The 26,281-nt window shown below is 35.3% G+C and overlaps 1 protein-coding gene and 2 long non-coding RNA genes across 4 annotated transcripts in view; 1 reads left to right on the forward strand and 2 right to left on the reverse strand.

Annotated features, from left to right (window-relative positions):
* LOC130046775 (uncharacterized) overlaps nucleotides 1-1,365 on the forward strand; it is a 215,051-nt gene extending 213,686 nt beyond the window's left edge. For both annotated transcript variants that reach the window (XR_008795779.1, XR_008795778.1), the window contains exons 2-4: nucleotides 118-251; nucleotides 502-739; nucleotides 1,077-1,365. This is a non-coding gene — a long non-coding RNA (uncharacterized LOC130046775). The remainder of the gene's footprint in view (nucleotides 1-117; nucleotides 252-501; nucleotides 740-1,076) is intronic.
* The window catches only part of LOC130046770 (activin receptor type-2B-like), a 183,071-nt gene that overhangs the window by 149,551 nt on the left and 7,239 nt on the right, over nucleotides 1-26,281 (reverse strand). Inside the window, exons 2-3 of the mRNA XM_056139594.1 lie at nucleotides 25,302-25,472; nucleotides 18,104-18,277 (exon numbers count right to left, since the gene is read on the reverse strand). Of these exons, the coding sequence (XP_055995569.1) occupies nucleotides 18,104-18,277; nucleotides 25,302-25,472 (345 nt within the window). The remainder of the gene's footprint in view (nucleotides 1-18,103; nucleotides 18,278-25,301; nucleotides 25,473-26,281) is intronic.
* LOC125647854 (uncharacterized) lies at nucleotides 3,550-6,004 on the reverse strand. The gene is made up of 2 exons (XR_007360122.2): nucleotides 5,893-6,004; nucleotides 3,550-5,704 (listed from the first exon to the last, which is right to left on the reverse strand). It is a non-coding gene; the product is annotated as an uncharacterized LOC125647854 (long non-coding RNA).

Raw genomic sequence — 26,281 nt, forward strand, 5'->3', positions numbered from 1 at the left:
AGCAGTGTACAGTTGTATACATATTCAATAAGCAAAGCGCATATTAAATGTGCCTATCTATATCAGTTACATCACAGATGGGTTAAGATTGTTTAATATTTGAAAATTATTTTATAGATATGCCTTGAATCTGAGGATAAAGGTGTTGTGTATTGTGCAGTCATCATTAATGTGGATGTCTGATGCCAGTATGCCCATAATGGGGCAGTCTAAGTGTCGATCTTCATATGGCAGCAAATTTTCAAAGGCAGGTACACAATTTAAAGATAAAAATAATGTCAATACATGTTTGGATCTATATCTATTATGATTATGATAATTAAAAGATTATATGTTGTAAACTTTCTTTCTTTTTAGAAATTTCTTTCTTTATAAACTGTCTTGCTGTTATGCCCTCTGAGCCCAAATTGGAATAAACTTATCTATACCCAAAGTAAGTAATAAATGGGTTCGAACTGTGAAGATAAATTTTTTACATGTAGATATATTGGAATTTTTCAGATATAAGAAGGCAAATAAAACTGTTCAAGGTAAAATACGCCAGTAGTTGGATAAAACATCCAAAGTCGGCACAGTCAAAGGTCACAACAACAATGGAGGAATTAACTGCATCCTCATTCCGAAGGACAGCAGGCCATTTTCAGCAACCCTGAAATTCTTAATTGAGGCTAAGTGCCAATTTTCAGCTTGAACAATGACAATTAAAGAGGCCTGTGCAAATGTTGGGATTTCCCTATTGGTAAGTCAGCATTATAGATTGAACAATTATGTGTACCTAATACATGTACATTAGCTGTACATATATGTATTCATATATATTATCATGGATGTATCCAAGTTTATTATAACTTTAAAGTAACATTTTATGAATCAAATACAAATACTAAATAGGCTTCATTGTGATATTGAACTGCTAATGTTCTTTATAAACTTTACTTGCATCAAGTTTTGAATACTGAAGTACATCTATGTCAAAAGAAGTATGCATATTGCAGTATAATACTTTCACCACTAATCAGAGCACTTATAAATCATGTATATTTTATCAATACATGTAATGACATTTGCCATTTTAGAATGTGATGCAAGGGATGGTTCGCTGCACCTCAAAACAAAATTTGAATATTGGCATCAGATTCAAGGACAACACCACCTGAAAGACACCCAATGCTGTGATTTTCTAGTGTGGATTCCTAGTGACACTCAAATAATTCACATTGACAAAGATGTATTATGGTCAACCTTTTACGCGTGATAGAGTTTAATTATAATAATGAAGTATTTTTGCAGTCTAAAACACACACACATAACCACATGTACATATACTTTATTATGATATCAGTGGTGCATCTATCAAAGTTATGTAATTATGTTCCCCAAACAAAGTTTGGGAACATATTGTTTTTACTCTGTTTCTTATTATTATTATTATTATTAAGGTCTTCCGTCTCCTGCGGAAGACCTTACTATTATTGTTCGCGTTCTTCTTCTTCATTATTATTATTATTATTTTCCTTGGTAGTACACGCGTTTTTCTCAGCCATTTCTCGATCGATTTTCACGAAATTTTCAGGAAAGATGTCTTTTGGTGACGAGACTTTGCTTGCAAAATTTCGTGCTTGACGTCACTTCCGGTCAGGAGTTATCTCTCTTTTAGTGACTTTTTGAAGGGCCTTGTTGTCCACATATCTCCTCCGTTAGTTTTGAAGCTAGAGTCTTGAAATTTCTACACAAGATAGAGTAAACATTTTAGAAGATTTGTGGGGGATTCGATTTTACCGGAGGCGATTTGCCTAAACGCTCGCCTGGACCTGAAAAAATGGATGCCAAAATTTTTCGCCGATTTCGGCGATTTTTGACCTTTGATCTCCAATATCTTTTTTCTTGCAAATATTTTGTTAAGACATGTAGAACAAAAGTTGTGCACATTTACGAGATCTTTTCGAAAATATCAAGATTTAGGGGCTAGCCCCTTAAATTAGGGATCTAGAAGGGCTCAAAGTCTAGATCAAATATCTCAAAAATCGTTAATATTTTGGTATAAGTCAAAGAACAAAAAATGTTCATCTCAACAATCCAAATGTATTCATATAAAAATTTAGATCATATGTTACGTAATAAGGGATTTTAAGGGCCAAAACCATAAAATTTTTACCCCTTGTATCTCGAAAACGACAAATATTTTGAAAAGCAATAAAGAACAAAAGTTGTTCAGAATGATGATCTGAACAATATGCATATTTCGTTTTTACCCTATGTGGCCCCGTTAGGGAGCTACAGTTTGGCCCCTAAAAATTACTTCTAGAAATAACTCGAGAACGGTCAAGAATTTCTAAATACTTGTTGAACAAAAAATGTTTGAAATGTCATGACTTTTCTTACGATATCAAGCAAAAGGGGCTGACCCTTTAAATTAGGGGCCCAGAAGGGTCCAAAGGTTAATGAGAATATCTCAGAAACTATTAATATTTTGTAATAAGTCATTGAAGCGGAAATGTTCATCTAAACGAGCTTGTTCTTATCAAATCAAAAAGTAGGTCATATGTTACGTAATAAGGGATTTTAAGGGCCAAAATCATAAATAATTGACGCCTCATATCTTGAAAACGACAAATATTTTGAAAAGCATTATTGAACAAAAGTTGTTCAGAATGATAATCTAAACAATATGTACATTTCGTTTTTTCCCTATGTGGCCCCGTTAGGGAGCTACAGTTTGGCCCCTAAATATTTCTTGTACAGATAACTCGAGAACGGTAAAGAATTTCTAAATACTTGTTGAGCAAAAACTGTTTAAAATGACAAGGCCTTTCTTACGATATCAAGCAAAACGGGCTGGCCCTTTAAATTAGGGGTTCAGAAGGGTCCAAATGTTTTTGAGAATATCTCAGAAACTATTAATATTTTATAATAAGTTGTAGAAGCGGAAATGTTCATCTCAACGAGCTTGATCTTATCAAATCAAAAAGTAGGTCATATGTTATGTAATTAGAGATTTTAAGGGCCAAAATCGTAAATATTTGACGCCTCATATCTTTAAAACGACATATTTTTTGAAAAGCATTATTGAACAAAAGTTGTTCAATGTGTCATAACCTATCGATCAATATCAAAAATGGGTCTGTGGGCCTCATGGCTCGCCTGTAGAGTCGATTTTTGTCGATATCAGTCGATTTCAAAAACTTGTAACTGGTAAATATTTTGTAAGGACATATTGAACAAAAGTTGTTCAGTTTATCGAGATCTATCGATTGATATCAAGAAATAGGCCTATGGTCCTAATGACTCGCCTGTAGAGTCGATTTTTTGTCGATATCGGTCGATCTCAATAACTTTTTACAGGTAAATATTTTGTAAAGACATATAGAACTAAAGTTGTTGAGTCTATAGAGGGCTAACAAATGACATCAAGAAATAGGCCCGCGGGCCTTATGGCTCGCCTGGAGAGTAGAATTTCAAACGAATTTCACCGCAACTTTGCTTCAGAAGCTTATGATATGAAAAATTGATTATAGCTAAAGTGTCTTAAAGTCGGAAACTAAATTGGGACTCATTTGTCTTTTCTTTTTTTTTTTTTAACTCCGAGTGCATCAACAAATCGGACGGAAGACCTACTCGTTGCTCGCAACGAGATCGTGTCTAGTTATTATTCTTTTTCTCCGGTACTTTTTTGTCCGGTAGTGTTCTCAGGAACTACAAAAGGGATCGATATGAAACTTTCCAGGATGATAGTATAGCGTTTGTAGATGTGCATAGTGATAGTCATTTTGTTTGCACGTGCATGCACGCGCGCGCACGTGCATTGCAATTTTGGTACAAAAAATGGAAAATCAGAATATTGAAGGAAGCGATATAAAACCTAAATAGGATGATAGTATATCATTTGTACATATGAAAAATAATAGTTATTTTGCCAGCACGCGCACCACGCGCATTACAAAATTTGTACGCTAACTTTGGAATCAGTCTAACTTTTTTGTTGTTCATTGAAATGGCTTGAAATTCATATCATAGGTAGATATTGAGACCCTTAACTGATTTACATGGTCAAAATTACCAATTTGCATGCGCATGCACGTGCGCTTCATTTTGATTGGATAATGCTAAAACGTTTGTAACTATCTTATTTATGAAGCGAATGAGATGATATTCACAGCATACGTAGACAATATGAGTATCTATATGTTGGTGTAACAAAAAATGCCAACGCACACGCGCATGCGCGTGCAACGTTTTTTAAATATTCAATTTTTAAAGGACGATAACGTTTTTGTTTTTCATCAAATTCTATTCATATTAGGGGTTTAGATGTATCTTGGTACTCCTTACAAATTGCTGTGGTTAGAATTACTGCTCAGCACGTGCATGCACGTGTGCTGATTTCTGATTGGACGATTTTAAAATCGCTATAACTTCCTTATATTTGGTGGAAACGTTATGAAATTCATACTGTGGGTATATGATACAAATGACTGTTGAACGACATCAACAAAAATTCGGAATCATACACGCGTGCGCGTGTATGCACGTGCAACGCTTTCTTTCATTTCTTGGTACTGAAATGACCATATTGAACGTACTACATGTAATTAAAGGCTAAAATAAAATGATTTTTTCCTATAGATTCACAAGGACATCACTTTTTAATTGGGGGAGGTTTGGGGAACATCTGTAACGGTCCCCGTTACAATTAGAACTAGTTACATGTATATTTATTGAATAAACATTTATAGACAGAGTTTTTCTTATTTCAGATGAACCAAAATACATGTATGTATAGACACAGTGTCCAGCTTTACAAAAATCATTCAATTACATGCATTTACTAAAACAATGGATTTTACTTCTTTTTTAATAATGCAGATTTGAAAACCTTCAGAATGAGAACAAAAGGCTTTATGTTTGATTGTATATTGTTTAACGTTCCTCTCGAGAATATTTCATTCTGATGGAGACGTTCCAAAGGGCTTTATATTCATATGAATATAAAAGGCTTTATATTTATATAAATATGTAGAAAAGTTATATTGCATATATGGTATTCATTACTTTTAACTTTAAAAATTCAATGTGGCAGGTATGTGCAGATTTAAGGTATATATATACATGCAATTAATCTAATAAGTTTGTAGGATTTATCTGCAATCTCCTTCAAAAGGGGAACCTGCAAATTCACATGATCCACACAAATCTGAAATATTTTGTCAGATCAATATCTATACTATGATAGAATATGGCTAAGGAATTTTAAAAAAAAAAAATTCTCTCATTTTCCCATCCAACATGGATTCTGCATCTGGAAATTTTAAAGCAAAGTTGTGCATCCTCTTTTGAGAAGTGGGATTTATTTGTAAGAAAGAATGGGATATTAAGTGTCATGTCATTTGGAAGTTTGTCAAATATACAAAATCCTTTGTCCGCCAGGAATATATCACCAACTTGCAACTTCTCTAAAATGCCACAATGGTTCACAAATGCCAAATTAGATTTGTATCCAGCACAGATTGGAAATAAGCTGCATTAGGTGTAATACACATTAAGGTCTTTTCTTTGTGGCGACTCTTGTCATTACTGCAAGCGAAAAACTGGCTATTCATATCAATTTGGTCATATTAGGTCACTTCTGTTGCATCCATTGCAATCTTCAATTCTTCTGACTTTTATATTTCAGTTGAATGGACACTCCCAACAGTGTTCATGATCCCTTCAAACAAAATTCATGAATATATGAAAAATATCCACAGAAAATGGTGTATACAGCAACATTTATACCCCCCTAAAATTACTAGGTATTGAATATTGTGAAATCTGCGCTGACCTGTGAAATTGATAACTAGTCAGTGTATAGAAAGTGCATTGTTCATTTTTCCTTAATGAACCCCTAAAAAATACCTTTCCAGGGTCTTTCAATTATGATGTTCCCAATTGTCAAGGATGGTTTCCTTTAATTAAGCAGGTATATTTCTCACTGCAAGTTTACAACATCCTAGTCTTCAAGGGAAAGCTGTAAGAACAAAAGCAATACCATTATAGTATTTGGTGTGCATATAAATTTAGATAACACTGAAATGAGAATGAAGAAAATACAGAAAACCACCTGACACTAAACTTAACACCGTTGTAACTTCCTGGTTTGATGTACTAGAATACTTGTATCGTACACTGTACCTTTTTAAACGTTGAGGGTTTGATGCTGTATACTCGTGATCATGTAGATGCACTTCATTGTTGTCTGGTACAGATATATTGGTAGCAGTATCAACTTCGGTTCCTATATGTACGTTTGAAGCAGATGCTTCTGCTTCAGCAGGTTTCGTAACTTTGTGTCTATGAAAAAAAGTAATATACCATAAGTTGCTGTTTTTATTGACTTAAAGTGGCTCAATACATAACAAAGTTGTAGTTTCTGAAATAAGCACAGAATATGAGTGTTACAATCATTCTTTTCAAGGCCATGTGTCATTTATACATAATTATACAATAAAGATATATGCCAGTTCTCTTGAAACACAATACAAAATTTAATCATGCAGGGGCCTATATAAAGGCAAGTAGTATCAAAGATGTCCTGTCAACCCTTTCCCCTTTTCCTAGCAAGGTTATTTTTTCTATATTGATACAATAAATAAGTGTTCCTTCCCTTTTCAGACAGAAGGGAATTATGTAACTTACACCCCCCCCCCCCCCCCCCCCCCCCCCCCCCCCCCCCCCCCCCCCCCACCCCCCCCCATTTATGAAATTGTAGTACATGTAATTTTTTGCTCTTATTATTTTATTTTTATCAGTTCGTCTGTCAAAATCTTTTGTAGGCCTACCCCCTCTGTAATATCTAAACAACACGTCCAGTATATTCTGTCAGTTTATACACACGTGTGTTAATTTGACATGATTATTCGTTGAATTGTGATAATATTACGTACCTACATCTTTGTATCCACCGCTTCCTTACTGTAGCATCGACTAGGAACCTAAATAAACTACATGGCAGGGTTTTCCCAGTCTCATGTATGCAGCCGATCGCTTAACAATACACCAAATTACATATTAGCGCCAATTCTCTGTTACGACTTTATATATTCCACATGTTGTTGTACCCGGAAGTAGTAAAACCGAAAGTGAAACCAAACGAGACTTACAGACCCTATATTTACAAGAGGAAAACAGAGGCAGCACCATTATGGACTTAGACATTTTGAACTCTCAAATAGGTGACCATACATGCTGTTCAAAATGTTATGGGAAAATGAACCTTTCCGTAATTCCAAGCAAGCAAATGGACTGTGTTCAAGTCTTTTACTGAAGTGTCAAAATGTTCAGTGTAACCACACCTCTGAGTTTTTCACTTCAAAACTGTGCACAAGCAGTTCCCATTCGTTTGAAGTGAATAGAAGTGTCATTCTTGGGATGCGGTTAATTGGCAAGGGAAGAAATGCTGCATCAAATTTTGTGCAGCCATGAACTTACCACAACCAGTGTCAGCAACACCATACAGTGACCACACAAAACACATCACAGAAAAAACAAAAATTGTACTTCTGCAGGAATTACTGAATGCAGGAAATCGAGGTCATACACTAAAGGAAAGTGAGGATGAGAACTTGTGCCCTGAAAGTGTAGTTGACTGTGGAGTGACAATTGATGGATCATGGTTAAACAGATCTATATTATGATCACCCCCCCCCCCCCAAAACCATTTTAAAAAGTCTTGAGTCTGCAAATTTTATAAGTTGTAATCTCTGAACTAAACAAATTATTTCTCCACTTTGTTTGGATTCATTGCAAGTGGCACTTGCTATTGCACACACAGAAAAATCAGTAAAGTCCTACATATTAATGGCCATCAAGTGTCCAGAGCTTGGTGTCGAAGCAATAATTGTCACTGAAAAATGTGCTGTGCAGAATATGAGTATTTACTTCACATTATCTCCATTACAATCACTAAAGCATAGAATGATGGACCACAACAGTTCTCATTACACTATGATGAATAAACATAGTGTTTTAAGTTTCACAAAGCACCTCGCGTCTAAAATCATGTCCACTAAAATGAACCACACTACTGTCTCACTTGTACTCCACAAATTTTAAGGACATTTGTTGATGAGGCCAACGATAAAAATTGTTGAGTTTCCGCTAACGTTCCAGAAAAAAATAGGGTAGGTAGGTAGGAAATAAATTTTTTTTTTTTTTTAAATTTTATTTTTTCAAAGTATGCAAAAACATTGTAAACTCCCCACCGTATCAAGTGTAGTAAAAACATTGTAAACTCGTATCAAGTGTAGTATAGGAAGGAGGAGAAAATCTTTGGCTGTACCGGGAATCGAACCCGGGACCCCTGCATTACTAGGCAGGTGCTCTAACCACTGAGCTATCCAGTCCGTATAGCCCTAATTACTACATTCCTCCCTCCTTAAGATCAATTATAATTTTATAATTGTCTTTCAATATCAACCCAGGTTCTTTTCACCCCTGACAGGCCAACCTGCATCACCAGGGGTGGTCAACGGCACCAAATGTAGTATGAGAAAATCTTTGGCTGGACCCCTGCATTTCTAGTCAGGTGCTCTAACCACTGAGCTATCCAGGCCGATATATCCACGGTCCGTATAGCCCCAATTACTGCACAAGTTAAATGTTCTATTGAATGTAAAACTTATACGGTACCAATTTTGATGCACCAGATGCGCATTTCGACAAATAATGTCTCTTCAGTGATGCTCAACTGAAATGTTATACTTTCAAAATATAAATTTTGCTTAAATTGCATTGCAAGTAAACTTTCAATCATAACATTTCACCCGTTATTGGCTGAGGATTATTTCCAGATGTTTTATAAGAAACTATATTTTTCAATGAAACATATCTAGCATAAAACACAAAAGTTAACTCCTCTATGCCACTATGCTCTACAAGTACCAGATATATTGTTTCTACATTTAGATTGGTTGTCATAGGTCAGGAATACTTCTAATGTATTTTCACAATCTAAATGGAACAAGGGTAGGAAGACAGTCTGGGCAGATCCCTCTTATCCTAATGGGATCCAACTCTCTTCCAGCTAAAACTTTTTACCGGACATAAATTTTTATTTTAAAAACAATCTGCACATCTTTTTTTCCTCTCGGCTCTCACCACTCATCAACAACTTCGATGCGCTCACTGCTTTATTTGTGGCCTTTTTCATAGTGTTTTCAGTTAGAACTGCAGCAGAAACCAAGGATGTGCATACAAATTTGACAGACTGGACATTCATGTCTGTCACTCTGCATCATGACCTCCATATAAAACTAGGGTCCCCGTGTATACACAGTAATGCCCGCTGAAACGATAGCATAAGACTGTGCATGGCTATAAATAGCCACCGTCTAAAAAGTAAACAACATAGGAGTTGGCAATTTTGACAAAAGAAAGTCTTCTATGAAAACATGACATTGTTAAATCACCGTTGCGTGAGCACGCATGGAGGTACTAGCCACTAGGTCAACCATCATCCATGCTGTTAGTTAGAAACATTATCAGTGTTGTTTAAACGCTTGACACAATACCATGCAGTTTTGTATATCATTAAAGCGTTTGAATGACTTCATCTCAATGTCTAACTAAAACAAAAACCAAGAACCGGGAATATATTTTTTCCGGGAAAATGACGATTTTTTTTTTTAAATATCGAAAAAAAATTCTAGGGTCGGGGCTATAATTTAGGGTCGGTCGGGTTAGCGGAAACACAACACATTTTATCAGTGGCCTGAGCATAGTTCGATTGAAAAACCATCACTGAATCATAATGCACAATAGGCAGACTATGGTAAGCACCTATAACAGACACTTAATCAGTTTACACTGTCTTGTTGACTGATGTTTCTTCTCCATCTGATATTCCCTTGAAAAATTCTTGCTCGCAACTTCCATAATTTAAAGTTTGTGTCATCTTTTGGTCCTGAGGGATTGATTGGCATCAGAAATGTCAGATACCTGGAAATGAAATACAAGAAATCAACTGAAATTGAACACTTTCTCTATGGTTTTAATTTAAGAAAATAAAATTTCATTTTCGAAAATAAATGAGAGCATGAACTTGTTACTGTTATGTTGTATACCAGCATACTTCACGAAGCATGTTAGCACTTCAACAAAAGTATGCTGATGTGCAGCATTGTTGTTCATACCATTCATTCTAAAGATGTCTGACACTTTGATCTCCAGGTTCACAGAGTATTAATTTTTTTTTCATTGAACCGCAGGGGTATATATATATCTTCAATTTCCTCTAATGAAAGAATTTTTTTTAAAAACTGTAACACAAGCACCTGAAATTTTATCATCAAGTTGCAAATAAAGCCCTAGATTAAAAAATATATAGCATACCCCTCCCTATAAATGAATACATCCAACTTACTGTTAAAATTTTAGGTGGCTGTGATTGTAACATGCTTATTGATATTTTTTTTTTTTTTTTTGGACATACTCATCAACAGTTACTTGAATTATTTAAAGGTCATAAATTGAATATTTCATGAGAGAGAATTGAATTATGTTTAGCGTCATTACTTTCTGCAATGCTGCATCCTGGTAATATTCAATCAACATCATCTTCTTCAAACTCAGTCTGCTTCCTCAAACTTCAAAGTTAGATAGGCTATGCTATATCTCCCGGATTTTTAGGATTATCTGACAAGGAAGGGTCGGCAGTTGGCAAAACCTAAGATAAAATTGGGTCATATGAAAACAAAAACAAATATAATTTATGAACTAAAACAACGATATATTATTTCACATTGATCATCATTGGGCAACTATCCACGTGCGATTTCACCACAAGTGCCTTTGAAAAATAAATATCTATTTCTCAAATACGCAATTACAAGCTTTATTAGATAATAATATTAAAGAAAATGAATGAGAAAAATGCATACCGATTGTGAAAACAACGTGCAATATCATCGGCACGGGCACCATTACTACCAGTACCACTCGACTGCGTGGCTTTTCAAGTTAGGTAGGACTGCTTCTTCCAGTGTCATACACGTCGCATACACCATAAGAATATTCTAGGAGCCTTTACCAAGTTATCCACAGAATAGATTTTATACCCTCCACATGTTTTTTCCATTGTTTTATTTTCCTTTTCTCACTATGTAACAGTCTGTTCATAGATCGAAGATTTCAAACTTCCGAAACGGAAGTGACGATAGATAAAGTTCGGGTGACTCCGTAAATAATTTAATCTTAGTATTTGTTTTAAAAACCAGCTATGAATCATGAATTAGTTTCTAAATAGCAGAAATTTCAAACAAATGAGATAATAACAGGATATTTACGAAAGATAAATACAAGACTAGAATTTTCGGCCGTCTTCGTACTTTCATGCGATTGGTCGAAGTTCCAAATTTTATAGCTCTCAAATTTGATTGGTTGATTGTGTGACGCTGCCATTTTCAAAGTTTTCAAAGTTGATTATAATGTCGCAATATTTTGGAGGTTATTTTGCATAAATATTCCTTGGTTGAATGGAATGAGGACCGGAGTACAGAATCACGGAATATATAAGGAAGGTGACATCCTGCAACAACGGCATGTCCAGGCATTTTGGGCCGGGTGTACATAAAGTTCTAGTGATCATCACAACATGGTAAGTTAAAGATTTCTGTATTTTGCAGCGAACAAAACCCTTTCAGTTTATGTAGCATGTAAGGATAGTTTTTCAAAGTAAAGTTGACTTTACAATTTTCTGAAAGTTATAGCTATATACCAAAACAAAACTAGGTCTTAGCGGTCCAATTGAAAAAAATCGAAAGGGGGGGGTATTCGTCCTGCATTGGTTCAATTCATGAGTTTAAGCTTACATTTTTACATTTCCAGTTTCCACACTAGTCATAGATCTATATAGAAATAGGGGGGTGTTGACAGCAGCGGATCCAGGATTTCCAGAAAGGGGGAGGGGGTGCTCATGTGAAATTAAACATTAGCCAAAATACTCAGTAATTTTTGGTGCCAAATCTGGAGTTTTTATCTCTATATATAATACTAATGCCTTGTAAATTTCTAGCAAAATGGGGGGGGGGGGGGGGCTACAAATTCTATTTTTCAAGGGATCATATATAGTCTTTGTCGTGTCTCTGTCCATTTATATCTAGAAAAAGTTTCTTATTTCAACATTCAGTTTTGTTGTTGTTTTTCATAAATTACAGGCATTGATCATATATATATCACATAAATATTAAACAGGTAAAATATGAAATGGCTTTCAGACCAATGTCATTTTATAAAAGTCAAGATGCATGTATGCACTTAGAATACATACATCTTATGTGAGGGAAATGTTCTTTATCTAAAATGTTCTTGTATTTATACATATATGTAAATAAACTGTTAGTATTTAGTTTATTGTCATTATATATCTCATATTGTGTAACATGATTGTATGCCAACATGTTTGGTGAATCAATTAATAAATTGAATTGAATTTAAACCGTTTTCGAACAGATTGATCATATATCACACAAATAAGTAATACGGAATTGGTTTTTGGACAAACGCCACTCAAGGTTATTTTATAAAGGTCAAGGTCACTCTGAACATGTACTTTATATATGGGAAAAAAACTTTCAAAAATATTATAATAGTTAAACAGTTATTGATCATTGTGCGAGTCATTTGTTATATACAGTAGTTCATTGGTTTGATTTAGTTTGGGGAAATTCCATCAGTTTTAATTACTGATAATCTTGTTAAATAGGCTATTTCAATATGTATTATTTTTACATCATAGGCAACAGTAGAACACACAGAAGACAAGAAAGAACTGGAGAGATTGTCATTGAACAGAGAGAGCTGAAGACATTGTCATTGAACACTACAAAGAGAAAAAAGAGCTGAAGAGATTGTCATTGAACACTAGAAAGAGAAAAGAGAGCTGGATCGATTGATTGTATTTTGCTTAACGTCTCACTCGAGAATTTTTCACTCATATGGAGACGTCACCAAGACCGGTGAAGGGCTTCAAATTTAGGCCTATGCTCGGTGCTTACAGCCATTGAGCAGTGATGGTTCTTTAGCGTGCCACACCTACTGTGACACGGGTCATCCGTTTTTAAGGTCATCTCCGAGGACCCGTGACATTCACACCTGATGCCGAGCGTTTGTTGATGGAACTGTCACTACCTATTTTAATGACTTAGGTCAGAGAGCTGGAGAGATTGTCAATGAACACTACAAAGAGAAGAGGGAGATGGAAAAATTGTCATTAAACACTACAAAGAGAAGAGAGCTGGAGAGAATACCATTGAATACTACAGAGAAGGTGGAGCTGGAAAGATTGTCCATTGACTTTCACGAGTGTTGTGAGCAAAACTTTAGATGGTATGATTTTGTCAACATGATATTCCCCGGATTCAGTGGTTCAGGGGTAGATGCATTTCTTGTGAGAAGACCTTTTCAATGATACCTCATTTGTTGACCTTGTGACAATGACACATTTTCCAAAAACTAGATTAATGATTGTTGTTCCACTTTGTTGTAAGGGGGGATCAGTGTTTCACAAACACATCTTGTTTCCTACCCCTTTCTGTAGCATACCTTTTTTGTACTAAAAGTATACTTTTTCTATACCAACTTAAAAGCATACTTTTTTTGTACTTTTCATTTGATATCTTTTCAGTACCAAATGAAAAGTATACTTTTATGATACTTTTTCTATACTTAAGAGTATACTTTTTTTGTACTTTTCTTTGGATACTTTCTTTGGGTGCTTTTTCTGTACCAACTGAAAAGTATACTTTTATGATACTTTTTCTATACTTTCTTAAGAGTATACTTTTTTTGTACTTAATACATTTTTGTGCTCTTTCTGTACCAACTGAAAAGTATACTTTTATGATACTTTTTCTATACTTGTTTAAGAGTATACTTTTTTTGTACTTGATACATTTTTGTGCTTTTTCTGTATCAGCTGAAAAGTATACTTTTATGATACTTTTTCTATACTTACTTAAGAGTATACTTTTCTTTGGATACTTTTTTTGTACTTTATACATTTTTGTGCTTTTTCTGTACCAACTGAAAAGTATACGTTTATGATACTTTTTCTATACTTTCTTAAGAGTATACTTTTTTTGTACTTGTCTGTAGATACTTTTTTTGTACTTAAAACATTTTTGTGCTTTTTCTGTATCAGCTGAAAAGTATACTTTTATGATACTTTTTCTATACTTACTTAAGAGTATACTTTTTTTGTACTTTTCTTTGGATACTTTTTTTGTTCTTTATACATTTTTGTGCTTTTTCTGTACCAACTGAAAAGTATACGTTTATGATACTTTTTCTATACTTTCTTAAGAGTATACTTTTTTTGTACTTGTCTGTGGATACTTTTTTTGTACTTAAAACATTTTTGTGTATTCCAATCATACTTTTTATGTACTTTGCAACAAATAAAGATATGCTAAAAGTATACTTTTGTTCTCTTATAGGCCTTTCCGAAAACGTGAGTTATCTCTCTTTGTATTCTTACATTTAGTGTGAATATGACAACTTCCGGGTAGTAACCCACTCATACTTCGCATATATTATAAGAGTTATATTAGTATGGGTGCTGTTCAAACTCGAAAGCAGTTGAAATCATTTGTATGAGAGAGTAAGAAAATGTTAATGGAAACAAAAACATGAGGCCGGAATTGTTAATATCAACTGATATGTTTAAAATGCAGAAAAATAGGTAATTAAATAAAAAAAAATTAAAATTAATCTTGGTCAATATTGCTCGATTGATATAAATTATTTTTCATACATCTGTGTAATCCCGGGGGGGGGGGGGGGGCTGCCATATTCTGAAATGTACTCTCTGGGGGAAGGTAAGTTTAACCCCCCAATAGAATGCTTTTGACGTCTTGACGTCTCTGTATCTTCCCTCTTTTATTCGTTTTAGCCCCCTTGAAATGTACTTGATTATGTATAGGCACGTATCGTGTCATAACAGAAATTGCAATGACAGATTTAGACCCCCCTTTTCGCCACAAATTTACAAAATAATTTGAGTAAAACTCCAAATGTTTTAATCAAAATGGCTGTATTGACAGGTACACACTCTTGCCGACTATAAATTCAGAGCGTTCAATTTTAAGTTATTTTATTTTCAAAACATTGCATGTGTAAATGTCACTTTAAAGATGGTTTGTGACGACGAATTTCTTTATGGTTATACTTGTATTTGTAACTGTATAAAATTTGTGGGCAGACAGCTGGAAATCTGTCAGTGGCCTTTCACTTACAAGTACAGGCTGGGATAAATTTTACTCGCTAATCGAAGAGATGGACATTTTCAGAATCCAGAGGTGTCAGTCCGACATACCTAGACGTACATCGTGGCAGAACTTTTATCGCTGAATGTACTTCATTGATATTGAACAAGTAACTTCTGATATTTTATTATAAATCTGACTATTAAAACACGGGCTAAAGATTCTGAGGAAATGTATGCAATGTATGATATATACTAATTTCAGTCATACAACACGTACAATCTTGGAAAATGGGGGGGGGGGGGGTCTAGTTAGAATAATCTAACTGCGTCTCGGGAAAGGCCCTTCACTTTAACTATAGAACATTCTATCGGCGGGGGGGGGGGGAGGGGGGGGTCCTCCTCCACTTACAACATTAATTTTCTATTATTTTTACATGCAAAGTTGGTTATTTTCACGTGTATGAAGTAAACCTATGCATTGGGATTTTGTTATTAATGTTAAAATATTTGTTGGCGTGATTACTGTAAAATTATACAGCAATATCTTTGCGGCCTTCTGCACTGTTGATAATGACGCTTCTCGAATATACTACCCGGAAGTCTTAAACTACTGTTACGCAAGCACACTACGTCCCGGATCAAGGAAAGATAACTCATGTTTTCGGATTGGCCTATAGCACAAAAAAAGTATACTTTTTTTTACTAAATTTGGAACGACCTAACGCATGGTTCCAAATTTAGTCCAAAAAAGCATGCTTTTTCTGGTACCTTTTTTGTACATTTTTCTGGTACTTATTTTGTACTAAATTTCACTCTGGGCAAGCAAAAACAAAATGTTTGAAGCTATGAGAAAGCTTGTCTGGAATTTAAAAACGTTTATGGTACTTTCTAAACAATCTAATTATTTTAAGTTATTAGCAAGGTTAAAGTTTTCAAAAAGTAGGTCAAACTCCAAGGTCAAGGTCACAGAGTCAGAAATGTTGGTATTTGCAAGGTTAAAGTTTTCAAAAATTAGGTCAAACGTCAAGGTCACGGGGTCAAAAATGTTGGTACCCATGGAAAGGTCTTGTCACAAGGAATACCCATGTGAAATATCAAAGCTCTATCACTTACTGTTCAAAAGTTATTAGCAAGGTTAAAGTTTTCAAAGAGTAGGTCAAACTCCAAGGTCACGGGGTCAAAAATGTTGGTACCCACGGAAAGGTCTTGTCACAAGGAATACTCATGTGAAATATCAAAGCTCTATCACTTACTGTTCAAAAGTTATTAGCAAGGTTAAAGTTTCAGACAGAATGATAGAATTACAAAATGACAGACAGGACAAAAACAATATGCCCCCCCCCCCCCCCCCCCCCGATCTTCGATCTCGGGGGCATAATTATGTGACAGTCACTGAATTTAATTTTCAATTAATTCTACATATAGATCTATCAGTGTTTAATTTTTGGGTGGGTTTTTTTTGTGTTTTTCTTTTTTTAAATATTGATATACATGCACTGTATGTCAAAAGATGTCCCTGCAGAAGGAAATCATAGTATTTCTTTTAACTAGTGAACTTATTAATTAATTAACTAATCAATCTAGAGCGGGTCTTCATAGTACTTGGCTCTATCAACCGTAAATTTAAGATCGGGTTCGTGATAAAATGCATCAGGTGTGCACTCAAGTTCCCCCGCATAGTCAGCATGCAGACGCCATGTTTATGATGTTGTGACCTACAGTAAACATTATGAACAGACAAAGAATAACATTCAACAGGGACTCAAGGGAGTCCCTCTCTCCATGGTGTTATCCAGAAGAGACTCCCAACCATTAAGCAAGTGATTTACACACAAGTGTATCTTGTAGGTTCTTTGACTGCATACCAGTCATGATCACTGATAATCCGAAATTCCTCTGATTCACAAGATGTGTTTGTGAAACACAAATGCCCCCGATAATGGCCAATTCCAAAGATGGCCAAGGTCACAAATATCTTGGTACCAGTAGAAAGATCCTGTCACAAGAATTGCTTATGTACAATATGAAAGCTCTAATATTTACCATTTAGAAGTTATGACCAATGTCAATTTTTTTTAAAAGTACGTCAAAAGCCAAGGTCAAAAGGTTTAGTACCCACGGAAAGGTCTTTTCACAAGGAATACTCATGTGAAATATCAAAGCTCTAACACTCACTGTTCAAAAGTTATTAGCAAGGTTAAAGTTTTTTAAAGTAGGTCACACTCCAAGGTCACAGGGTAAAAAAATGTTGGAACCCTTGGAAAGGTTTTGTCACAAGGAATACTCATGTGAAATATCAAAGCTCTAGATTTTACTGTTCAAAAGTTATTAGCAAAGTTAAAGTTTCAGACAGAATTACAGAATGAAAGACAGGACAACAGCAATATGCCCCCTGACCTTTGATCTCGGGGGCATAAAAATTGTACACAGGGAAAGTCAATGAAAAATGTTAACATACAAAATTACCATACCCTGCGGCTTCACTGATCTTGAGCCGCTATTACTTCATCAACATCCTTGGATTCAAGAATGCCGCCGAATGGTTCATTTACATTATTTAACATAAAATCCAGGTTTCAATGTCATTTTTAGACACAGTGTGACACCGTGGGGATTAGGGTCTAACTTTTTTGACAAGGCGGACTTCTTGTGTATTCAAATACACATACAACATGCCATGCCATATCCCTGGTGTAACATGGACCATTCATTTTGACAAATATATAGGCAAGAATATATTGTACCTATAAGGCAATAACTCTAAACTAATTTGCAAAATCTAACAAATCTCACTTGTTCACACATAAAGCTATTTACAAAGCAACATATCATTCAGTCCCACTTAAGGTAAATTAATTAACCAACCTTTCTCAGTAATTATAGGAGGTGAGCCTCCTGCCATGCTTATGTTCGCATTACAAAGGTCCAGTCGACAACAACAGAATCCTACAGCATGTGTTTGACGACTTGACTGTATACAACTATCATTTTCACATCCTTCATTTTGTGTCCAACATCCCTGGTGCATTGGTTCAATTCCTGAAATGGAAATCATATTGTTTTTACATACACTTTACATTTCACAGTATATTACCACCCATTAGGCCAAAATTAAAAAGTAGTTTGTTTGCCATCGCGCGACCGACCCCATTTTTAACCCCCCCAACTTGAAAGTTTTTATTGACATAATTTCGGCCATGTTTTTTTTTTCCCTCGATTTTTTCCGACTTCCGTTTTTCTTTCAAGTTCCTATCCGCGTTTGGTTCATCTTCACAAGTCAAGGGTTGTTGATTCGTTACCTCGCACTAACCCAGGCCCTTGACATCAGTCACGGTTTGGGACAGGAGATGATGCAATAAGCTAAAATTAAATCATCCAATGAGATTCTTCGTTTAAGATGCAAGTTTGGAAAGAGCAAAAACAGAAAGTAAACAATGGTCTTCGTGGGGTACTTTTCTTAACATCAAGAATATTGTGTGTTGTTTTTATTATGTAAACGAAGTAATTAATCAATAGCCCTTGACTTATGAAGATACGTTTGGTTTTGTTTCTAGTTTTGTTCTTTGCAGCGTTTTGTAAATCGCCATAATTTTAAGCACTCAAATGATCGATTCGGCACATGGCATACTGGTAGATTTTTATCTATCCGACAAGGTATCAGTCGATAATTATGGACACAAACAATAGTGTCTGATGAAAACGTAAATGGGTACCCCGAATTCAGAAATGTCCGCAATTTACCGAAATGCCACCAGAAATTAATGTAGTTATCGAAATACCACCTAAAAGTACCGAAATTCCCCTCTAACTATATACATTAATGCATATTAAGTTTTTTATGATAAAACGATGATAAAATTGTGATGGTAAATTTAGGAAATTCAATTCATATTGTGTATTGTGCTCGCCTTCATGATGTTTCAAAGAAAGATACCTCTAGCAACATTTATACATGTATACAGTCTTCGACGTTAACCGGTGGCCCGATGCCCGAGGCCAGTAAAATCGGGATCGGGCTTCTAAAAATATTTAACCCAGGAGTCCGGAGGGCCTGTAAATGTTTTATTGTATGTTTTGTATATATTACAAATATAGCGTGAGATTGACTCAGACTTTGTCATGACTTACATGTAGCAATGAAATTTCGCATCAAAAAATGATCAACCATCCTGCCTTTTATGAAGTATAGGGAGGCACAGGCACTGGAAGTTAATGTAAATATATAGTATGTGCATATATAAAAAAAATACATGCACATACTATATATTTACATTAACTTCCAATGTCCGTGTTGGGATTCCCGTGGGGTTTCGGGTTAGAATAGGTCCTCAGTATCCCCTTGCTTGTCGTAAGAGGCAACTAATAGGGGCGGTCCTTCGGATGAGACGGCAAAAACTGAGGTCCCGTGTTACAGCAGGTGTGGCACGATAAAGATCCCTTCCTGCTCGATGGCCATAAGTGCCGAGCATAGGCCTAAATTATGTAGCCCTTCACCGGCAGTGGTGACATCTCCATATGAGTGAAATATTTTCAAGAGGGACGTAAAATAATATTCAACCCGTGTAGGGAGGGGGCTCGTCAGTGAAATTCCAAACCTCTCAAGCGTATTTTGCAAGCACAACCATCAGATCCAAATAAATAAAAAAAACAACCCAGAAATACAAGGAGAAAAAGAAATCGAAAAGTTAAGCCCCATTGGACTGAGGGTGGGCCTTTGCTGAGATTTAATTCGGGAGAAAACAATGTTTTGTACGTGGTGTATACAAAACACAGTAGAACATGAGCTTCTGATGTCATCTGTTGAAAAATAAAATAAGATATAATAATGTCAGTTGTTCTTCAACTATGGTCATCTGGATAATTTTCCTACAGTAGAACATGCTTGTACCTTGCAAACGACAAGTGGTCAAATTAGAAAAAACAATTTGGGCCATTAAAATATTGTTCGGGCTTGCAATATTATTATACTGGGAGGCCCGAAGGGCCTGTGCTTCACAAAGTTTTTCGTGAAGACTGTGTATATCACCGATGATTTGCCCCCCTTATACAATATTTGTTTGAATTGCAAAATATATCTGAATGTTGATTTAATTCAACTTAAGCAATGTATATATATATATATATATATATATATATATATATATACACAGTCAAAACTGCCATAGCGACCCACTGTATTAAGCGACTCACTGTCGTATGTGACCATAAAAAGTTCCCCCCAAGACGTTACTCTATATATTGTACCTGTATTAAACGACCACCTGTCTGACGCGACCAACGACCATGATTTTTACAACCTTTTCGTCTATTTTCACGAAATATTACCTCTATTTAACGACTGTACATTTTTCGATTACAACGTGATTACTACTTTCGATTTCAGTTGAGCCGACTATTCTGGGAATTATCACCCCTAACACTTTCGTTTTCAAACGCATGACTATTCTGGGAATTATCGCCCCTAACACTTTCGTTTTGATACGCAGTTTGGCGATGATCTTGTTTAGTCGGCCCTCTGAATAAATTATTATACCTAAGCTGTCAACATGCAGTGTCGTGTGTGGTTAATTAATAAAACCCGAGTTGATGTTTATTTAACAAAATCAAGGATCATGGAATCAAGGCCGGTGTATTTGAAGGTGTGAATTTCGACAAACTTTAAGAAGTGCCGGGCAGGCTAGATCGGAAATGAAAATCTACCACTTATAATACCATTATGTTCAACAGAGTAAAAATTTGCCCCATTGTGATATAAATAAGGTAAATATTGTGCTTAGGACTGAAATTTTAAACGGAGTATTCACAGTTTTTCCTGCATGAGATACTAGAAGTTTCCAGAATAATGACCGGAACTAGCGGCTCACTTCGACATGTCCCTAGTATTTGACACGTCCGAGTTCAAGAAAATTGCCTGCATTAGTTCTAAGCTTAAAAGATTTCCTGTGCATGTACAATGGATATTGTGATTTATTTAATGTTTCTCAAATTGAATAACATTTTTCCAGTATGTATTGTACAAAAGGAGACGCAACACTTCACCATTTGCTTTCTTACCACAAGCATTGCATTTTTAGTTACACTGTACAAGTAGGCTATACATAAATACCCTTTACAACAAAGTGTTTATAAGTTTTAGAAAATTTACATGCAGTTCATCAATAATTTTTAAATCTCATGTAAATGTGTAATATGAAATGCATGCAAAGTTTATCATTCTTAAATAGATTAAATGTAATTTTTGATGAATAAAAAATTATGATACAACACATCATATTCTAGATTTTTAACTACAGTGTATTATTAATTTTATTTTACAACTATTAAAACCATACTTGATATTCTTAATGATAAATTCCAAATACATGTAGTCATTTTCTCCATTGTACAAATTATTTACGATATTTTATCCATTAACTGCGGAAAATAGGCAACCTGTATTAAGAGACCACCTGTCATATGTGACCTTTTTTCCATTCTCCGTTGGACGGTCTCTTAATACAGGTTTGACTGTATATATATATATATATATAATGATTAGGAAATAATGGTTGAACACATTCTTCTAAATGAAAGAAAAATAACATGAGTTACCTTCCTTAAATTGACACAAATCCTAATAACATGACTCTTTTTATGTTATTTTTTCTTCAGAGGTGGTATTTTATACATTGAATCAATCCCTAATCTTTCAATTTAACTTTAAAAAATTGATTCAAAGGGGAATTTCATTAGTTCTAATGGACATTTCGGTATTTCTGGAGGCATTTCGGAAATTCGAGGTACCGCCGAGCAAGGATTTATGTATCAGAAATCGTTTGACCAACATCATTGAACATGAAATTGTGTTGAGTTTATACGAATAATGTTTAAGTTCAACAACAATGCTACCAAGTTTCAGTTGCATAATATATTCATGTTACATTGGCCACTGAGAGTAAAATCATGGCAACCAAGACTCTAGACAAATTTGGGGAAAAACCCAAAACAATAGATATATTCAAGACCCCCACAAAACAAGTCACATATCAGAATAACAAAATGATATATGAACCATACACAAACTAGACCATGAAGTTAAAACTACACTTTTTAGAGAGGTTTCTGACAGTTCTGCAAGTAATTCACTGTAATGGGATTAATTCATCAAAAGAACACAATATATAAAAACAGAGTTTTGATATTCAATATATTTTCAGCCAAAAAAAAAAAAACCTACCGACCGACCCAATATTTTTTATGACCCTCGGGTTATGGCAAACCAACATTTTTTTAAATGTGGCCTTATATCGCCATCCCCAAATACTGTCATCAGAAAGACTAAAACAAATTCCCATACATGCTAAACAAGAGTCTCATGGGCAACATATTGTTCACATGAAAGGTGAAGATAACAAACAGTGATCAATCTCATAAATCCCATAAGCAATACAAAATAGATAGTTGGGCAAACAAGGACCCCTGGACACACCAGAGGTGGGATCAGGTGCCTAAGAGAAGTAAGAATCCCCTGTTGACCGGTCAAACCTGCCATGAGCCCTATATCTTGATGAGGTAAACAGAGTTATCTGTATAGTCAAAATCAGTGTGCCAAGAACGGCCTAACAATCAGTATGAAACACATCAGACAGCATTTGACCCAATGAGAGGTTGTACAGACAAACTAGATCGTTATTGCGACCATAGAATTTGTGAAATGCTGACTTTAAACAAGGCTGTTGAAACCCCTGTACCATTAACTTGTTTGTCAGTAGCTTGCCTCGATTTAAAAATTGACCATAGGCTGAACAAGCGCTTGGTATCGAATCAGTTGAGAGAAAAAAACACCATATGCAGGTGATAATGGAATGTTGCTACATAAATATGGGAAGTTGACGATTGAGAAGCTTAAATCATCCTGTTTGTCATAAAGTTGAGTTGTTAGTTTGCCGTTAATATCTACTTTCAATAAAATATCCAAGTATGAAACAGAAGTAGACGACTCTGTTGTGTCTTTTATTTCGCGATCGAGCTCACAGGGATATATCGAATTGACATATGAATGAAAGTTATTATTGTTAAAATATAAAACATCATCGACATATCTAAATGTCGAACTGAAGGTCACAGCAAGAGATTTTGTCTTCTCACATAGAAGTTTCTGAATAAATTTTGCTTCATATGAACATAACAAGAGGCCCACAGGCCCACAGGCCTTATCGGTCACCTGAATACTAGTGAAAAAATATCACCAATTCCATGGGCTATGAAATCTAGAAAAAAATTCCTGTTCTGAATATCTAACCTAAATTCTAATGTTCAGCAACAGTATAAAACAAGATGTGTTCTTAAAACTTCACTGCCCTTAAAAGTGCATACACTGATGAAAGGCTTTAAAGAATAGGTGTATTAACATTAAAACATCTGCAAGTATGCATGTAGATTTTATACAGTATCAGCAAACTTACACATAAATACTATATACTAATTTTGGCCCTACCCTGGGGTCAGAACCCTTACTCTGGGGATCATCAAATTTACAATTTTGGTAAAAGACTACCTTCTCTATCCATTTAGTTTCAATTTAGTATAAATAGCACTAAAGAAGATGTTATTCAAGTGTTTTACACATAAACACTATATAACAAGTTTGGCCCTGCCCTGGTGTCAGAACCCCTACCCAGGGGATCATGAAATTTACAATTTTGGTAGAGGCCTTCCTGCCCTATATCACTATGCATTTAGTTTTTCTTACACATGTGCAGTTTTAGAGAAGATTTTTGAAAATTTGTCAATTTTGGGCAGTTTTGCCCCACCCCTAAGGCCCCAGGGGTGCAGGAGTCCTGAAAATTACAATTTATGTTCCCCTTGTTCCAAATATGTTTCATACCAGATTTGAAAAGAATTGGAATGATAGTTATCAAGAAGAAGTTAAAAATGTCTATTGTTCACACATTTGATAACTGACCATTTTGGCCCCACCCCGATACCAAAACGCCTACCCCTGGGATCATCAAATTTACAATTTTGGTAAAGGACTACCTGTTCTTTCTAAATATCTATTTACTTTCAATTTAGTATCAATAGCACTAAAGAAGATGTTATTCAAGTGTTTTACACATAAACACTATATACCAAGTTTGGCCCTGCCCTGGGGTCAGAACCCCTACCCAGGGGATCATGAAATTTACAATTTGGTAGAGGCCTTCCTGCTCTACATCACCATGCATTTAGTTTTTCTTACACGTGTGTGGTTCTTGAGAAGAAGATTTTTGAAAATTTGTCAATTTTGGGCAGTTTTTGCCCCACCCCTAGGGGTGCTGGAGTCCTGAAATTTACAATTTATGTCCCCCTTGTCCCAATGATGCTTCATACCGAATTTGAAAAGAATTGGACTGGTAGTTATCAAGAAGAAGTTAAAAATGTTCAATTGTTAACACACGACGGACGACACACGACGACGGACGAAAACCAATTGCAATAGGTCACCTGAGTTTACTCAGGTGACCTAAATACAGGTCAGCTAACAAAGGACCACAATTTGTGCCCATGGGAATTCCAACAGACTGTTGAAAGACCTGATCACCAAAGACCACGAAGATATTGTCAATAAGGAATGGGTAATTCAAAGCTTACTATCTTCCTTGTATACCTAGAAAGTGGCCAGGAAATTTATACACATTGTAAAGGACATCCTGATGGTGCTCCATGAAAAAAAAGAAAAAATATTCATTGACTAGTTATTTTTGGCCACATTGTCCCACATGTCCTTTTAAATTTGCTTACATCATGTCTCCATGCGCACTATGTTTAGTTTCTTGAAACGTACTGAGGGGACTCATTTAAATTACATTGTTATCAGAATGTCAACATACATGTATGATATGTCTTCAAAACCTAATGAAGCGGTTCAAAAAAGTAAATGAAAATTTTTTGAAGATCTTTGTGCATGGGATTAATTTGCTATCGGTGTAAGAACAGAAAGTTGACAGCAAGGAGCATATCGCTTTACGAGCCAACTCAAAAATCCCTGAACAAACTATAAAATAAGTTATGTAAGCTAGTAACAATTTTAATCAAAACTTACCATTAGCAGATGCATTGTTGGGGCTCCATGCAGTGAAGCAATACTGACTTTCATCTTCACAATGCTCATATCTTTGACAGCTCCGTCCTCCATTTTCTTCACATGATTGATACAACACCACACATTGACGTGATATGTGTACTGCCAGAGCAGCCTCTGCGGACCAGCTCCCTATAAGACAGAAAGTATATCAGTATATATGAACATATATGTTCATCATTTTTACTCTGTTTCTTATCAAAGTCTTCCATTTCAGACGGAACCGATTCAGACGAAACACCTTTTAGTGATTGTATGGTTTCCGTTTTCACCGGAAGACCTTGTCATTCTTCCAATTCTTTTCTCTATTATCATTTTTCTTTCGTTCTCGATTGCTCAATTTTCAGGGATAGTAGATGTTGATCTAGCTTTAAGAAAATTTCAGTTTGACTTGATGACTTCACTTCCGGTCCAAGACATCACAGATTTTCGATTTTTCAGAGGCGCGTCCGTGGCTTTTCTTCAAAACTGTTCAAGATAAGAGGCTGAAATATTCAGCGATTGTAGAAGAGGTGTATCTTTGCTCATGTTAAGAATTTCATGGATACTGGTCAAAGGGCTTCGAACCTCCCCATGATCCAAATACTGAGCTTTAAAAAGCGCCCATTTTTTTCACACGTTTTAAATTATAACTTTTTTTATGTAGCCTGAGTATTGTTACACCTTTTTTCTTACTGTCCTGTCCTCTTTCCTTTCTTTATTTGTGAGTGCTTGTTGTATGGATATTGATTTACCTATAAAATACCCCATATGACATGTAAAACTTTGATCCCCTATTGCGGCCCCAATCTAGCCCTGGGGGCCATGATTTGAACAAACTTGAATGTGTACTATGTCAGGAAGCTTTCATATAAATTTCAGCTCTTCTGGCTAATTGGTTCTTGAGAAGTAGATTTTTAAAGATTTTCCCTATATATATATTTGTATGTAAAACTTTGATC

The sequence above is a fragment of the Ostrea edulis genome, chromosome 6, assembly GCF_947568905.1.
Source record: "Ostrea edulis chromosome 6, xbOstEdul1.1, whole genome shotgun sequence".
NCBI classification, from domain to species: Eukaryota; Metazoa; Mollusca; class Bivalvia; order Ostreida; family Ostreidae; genus Ostrea; species Ostrea edulis.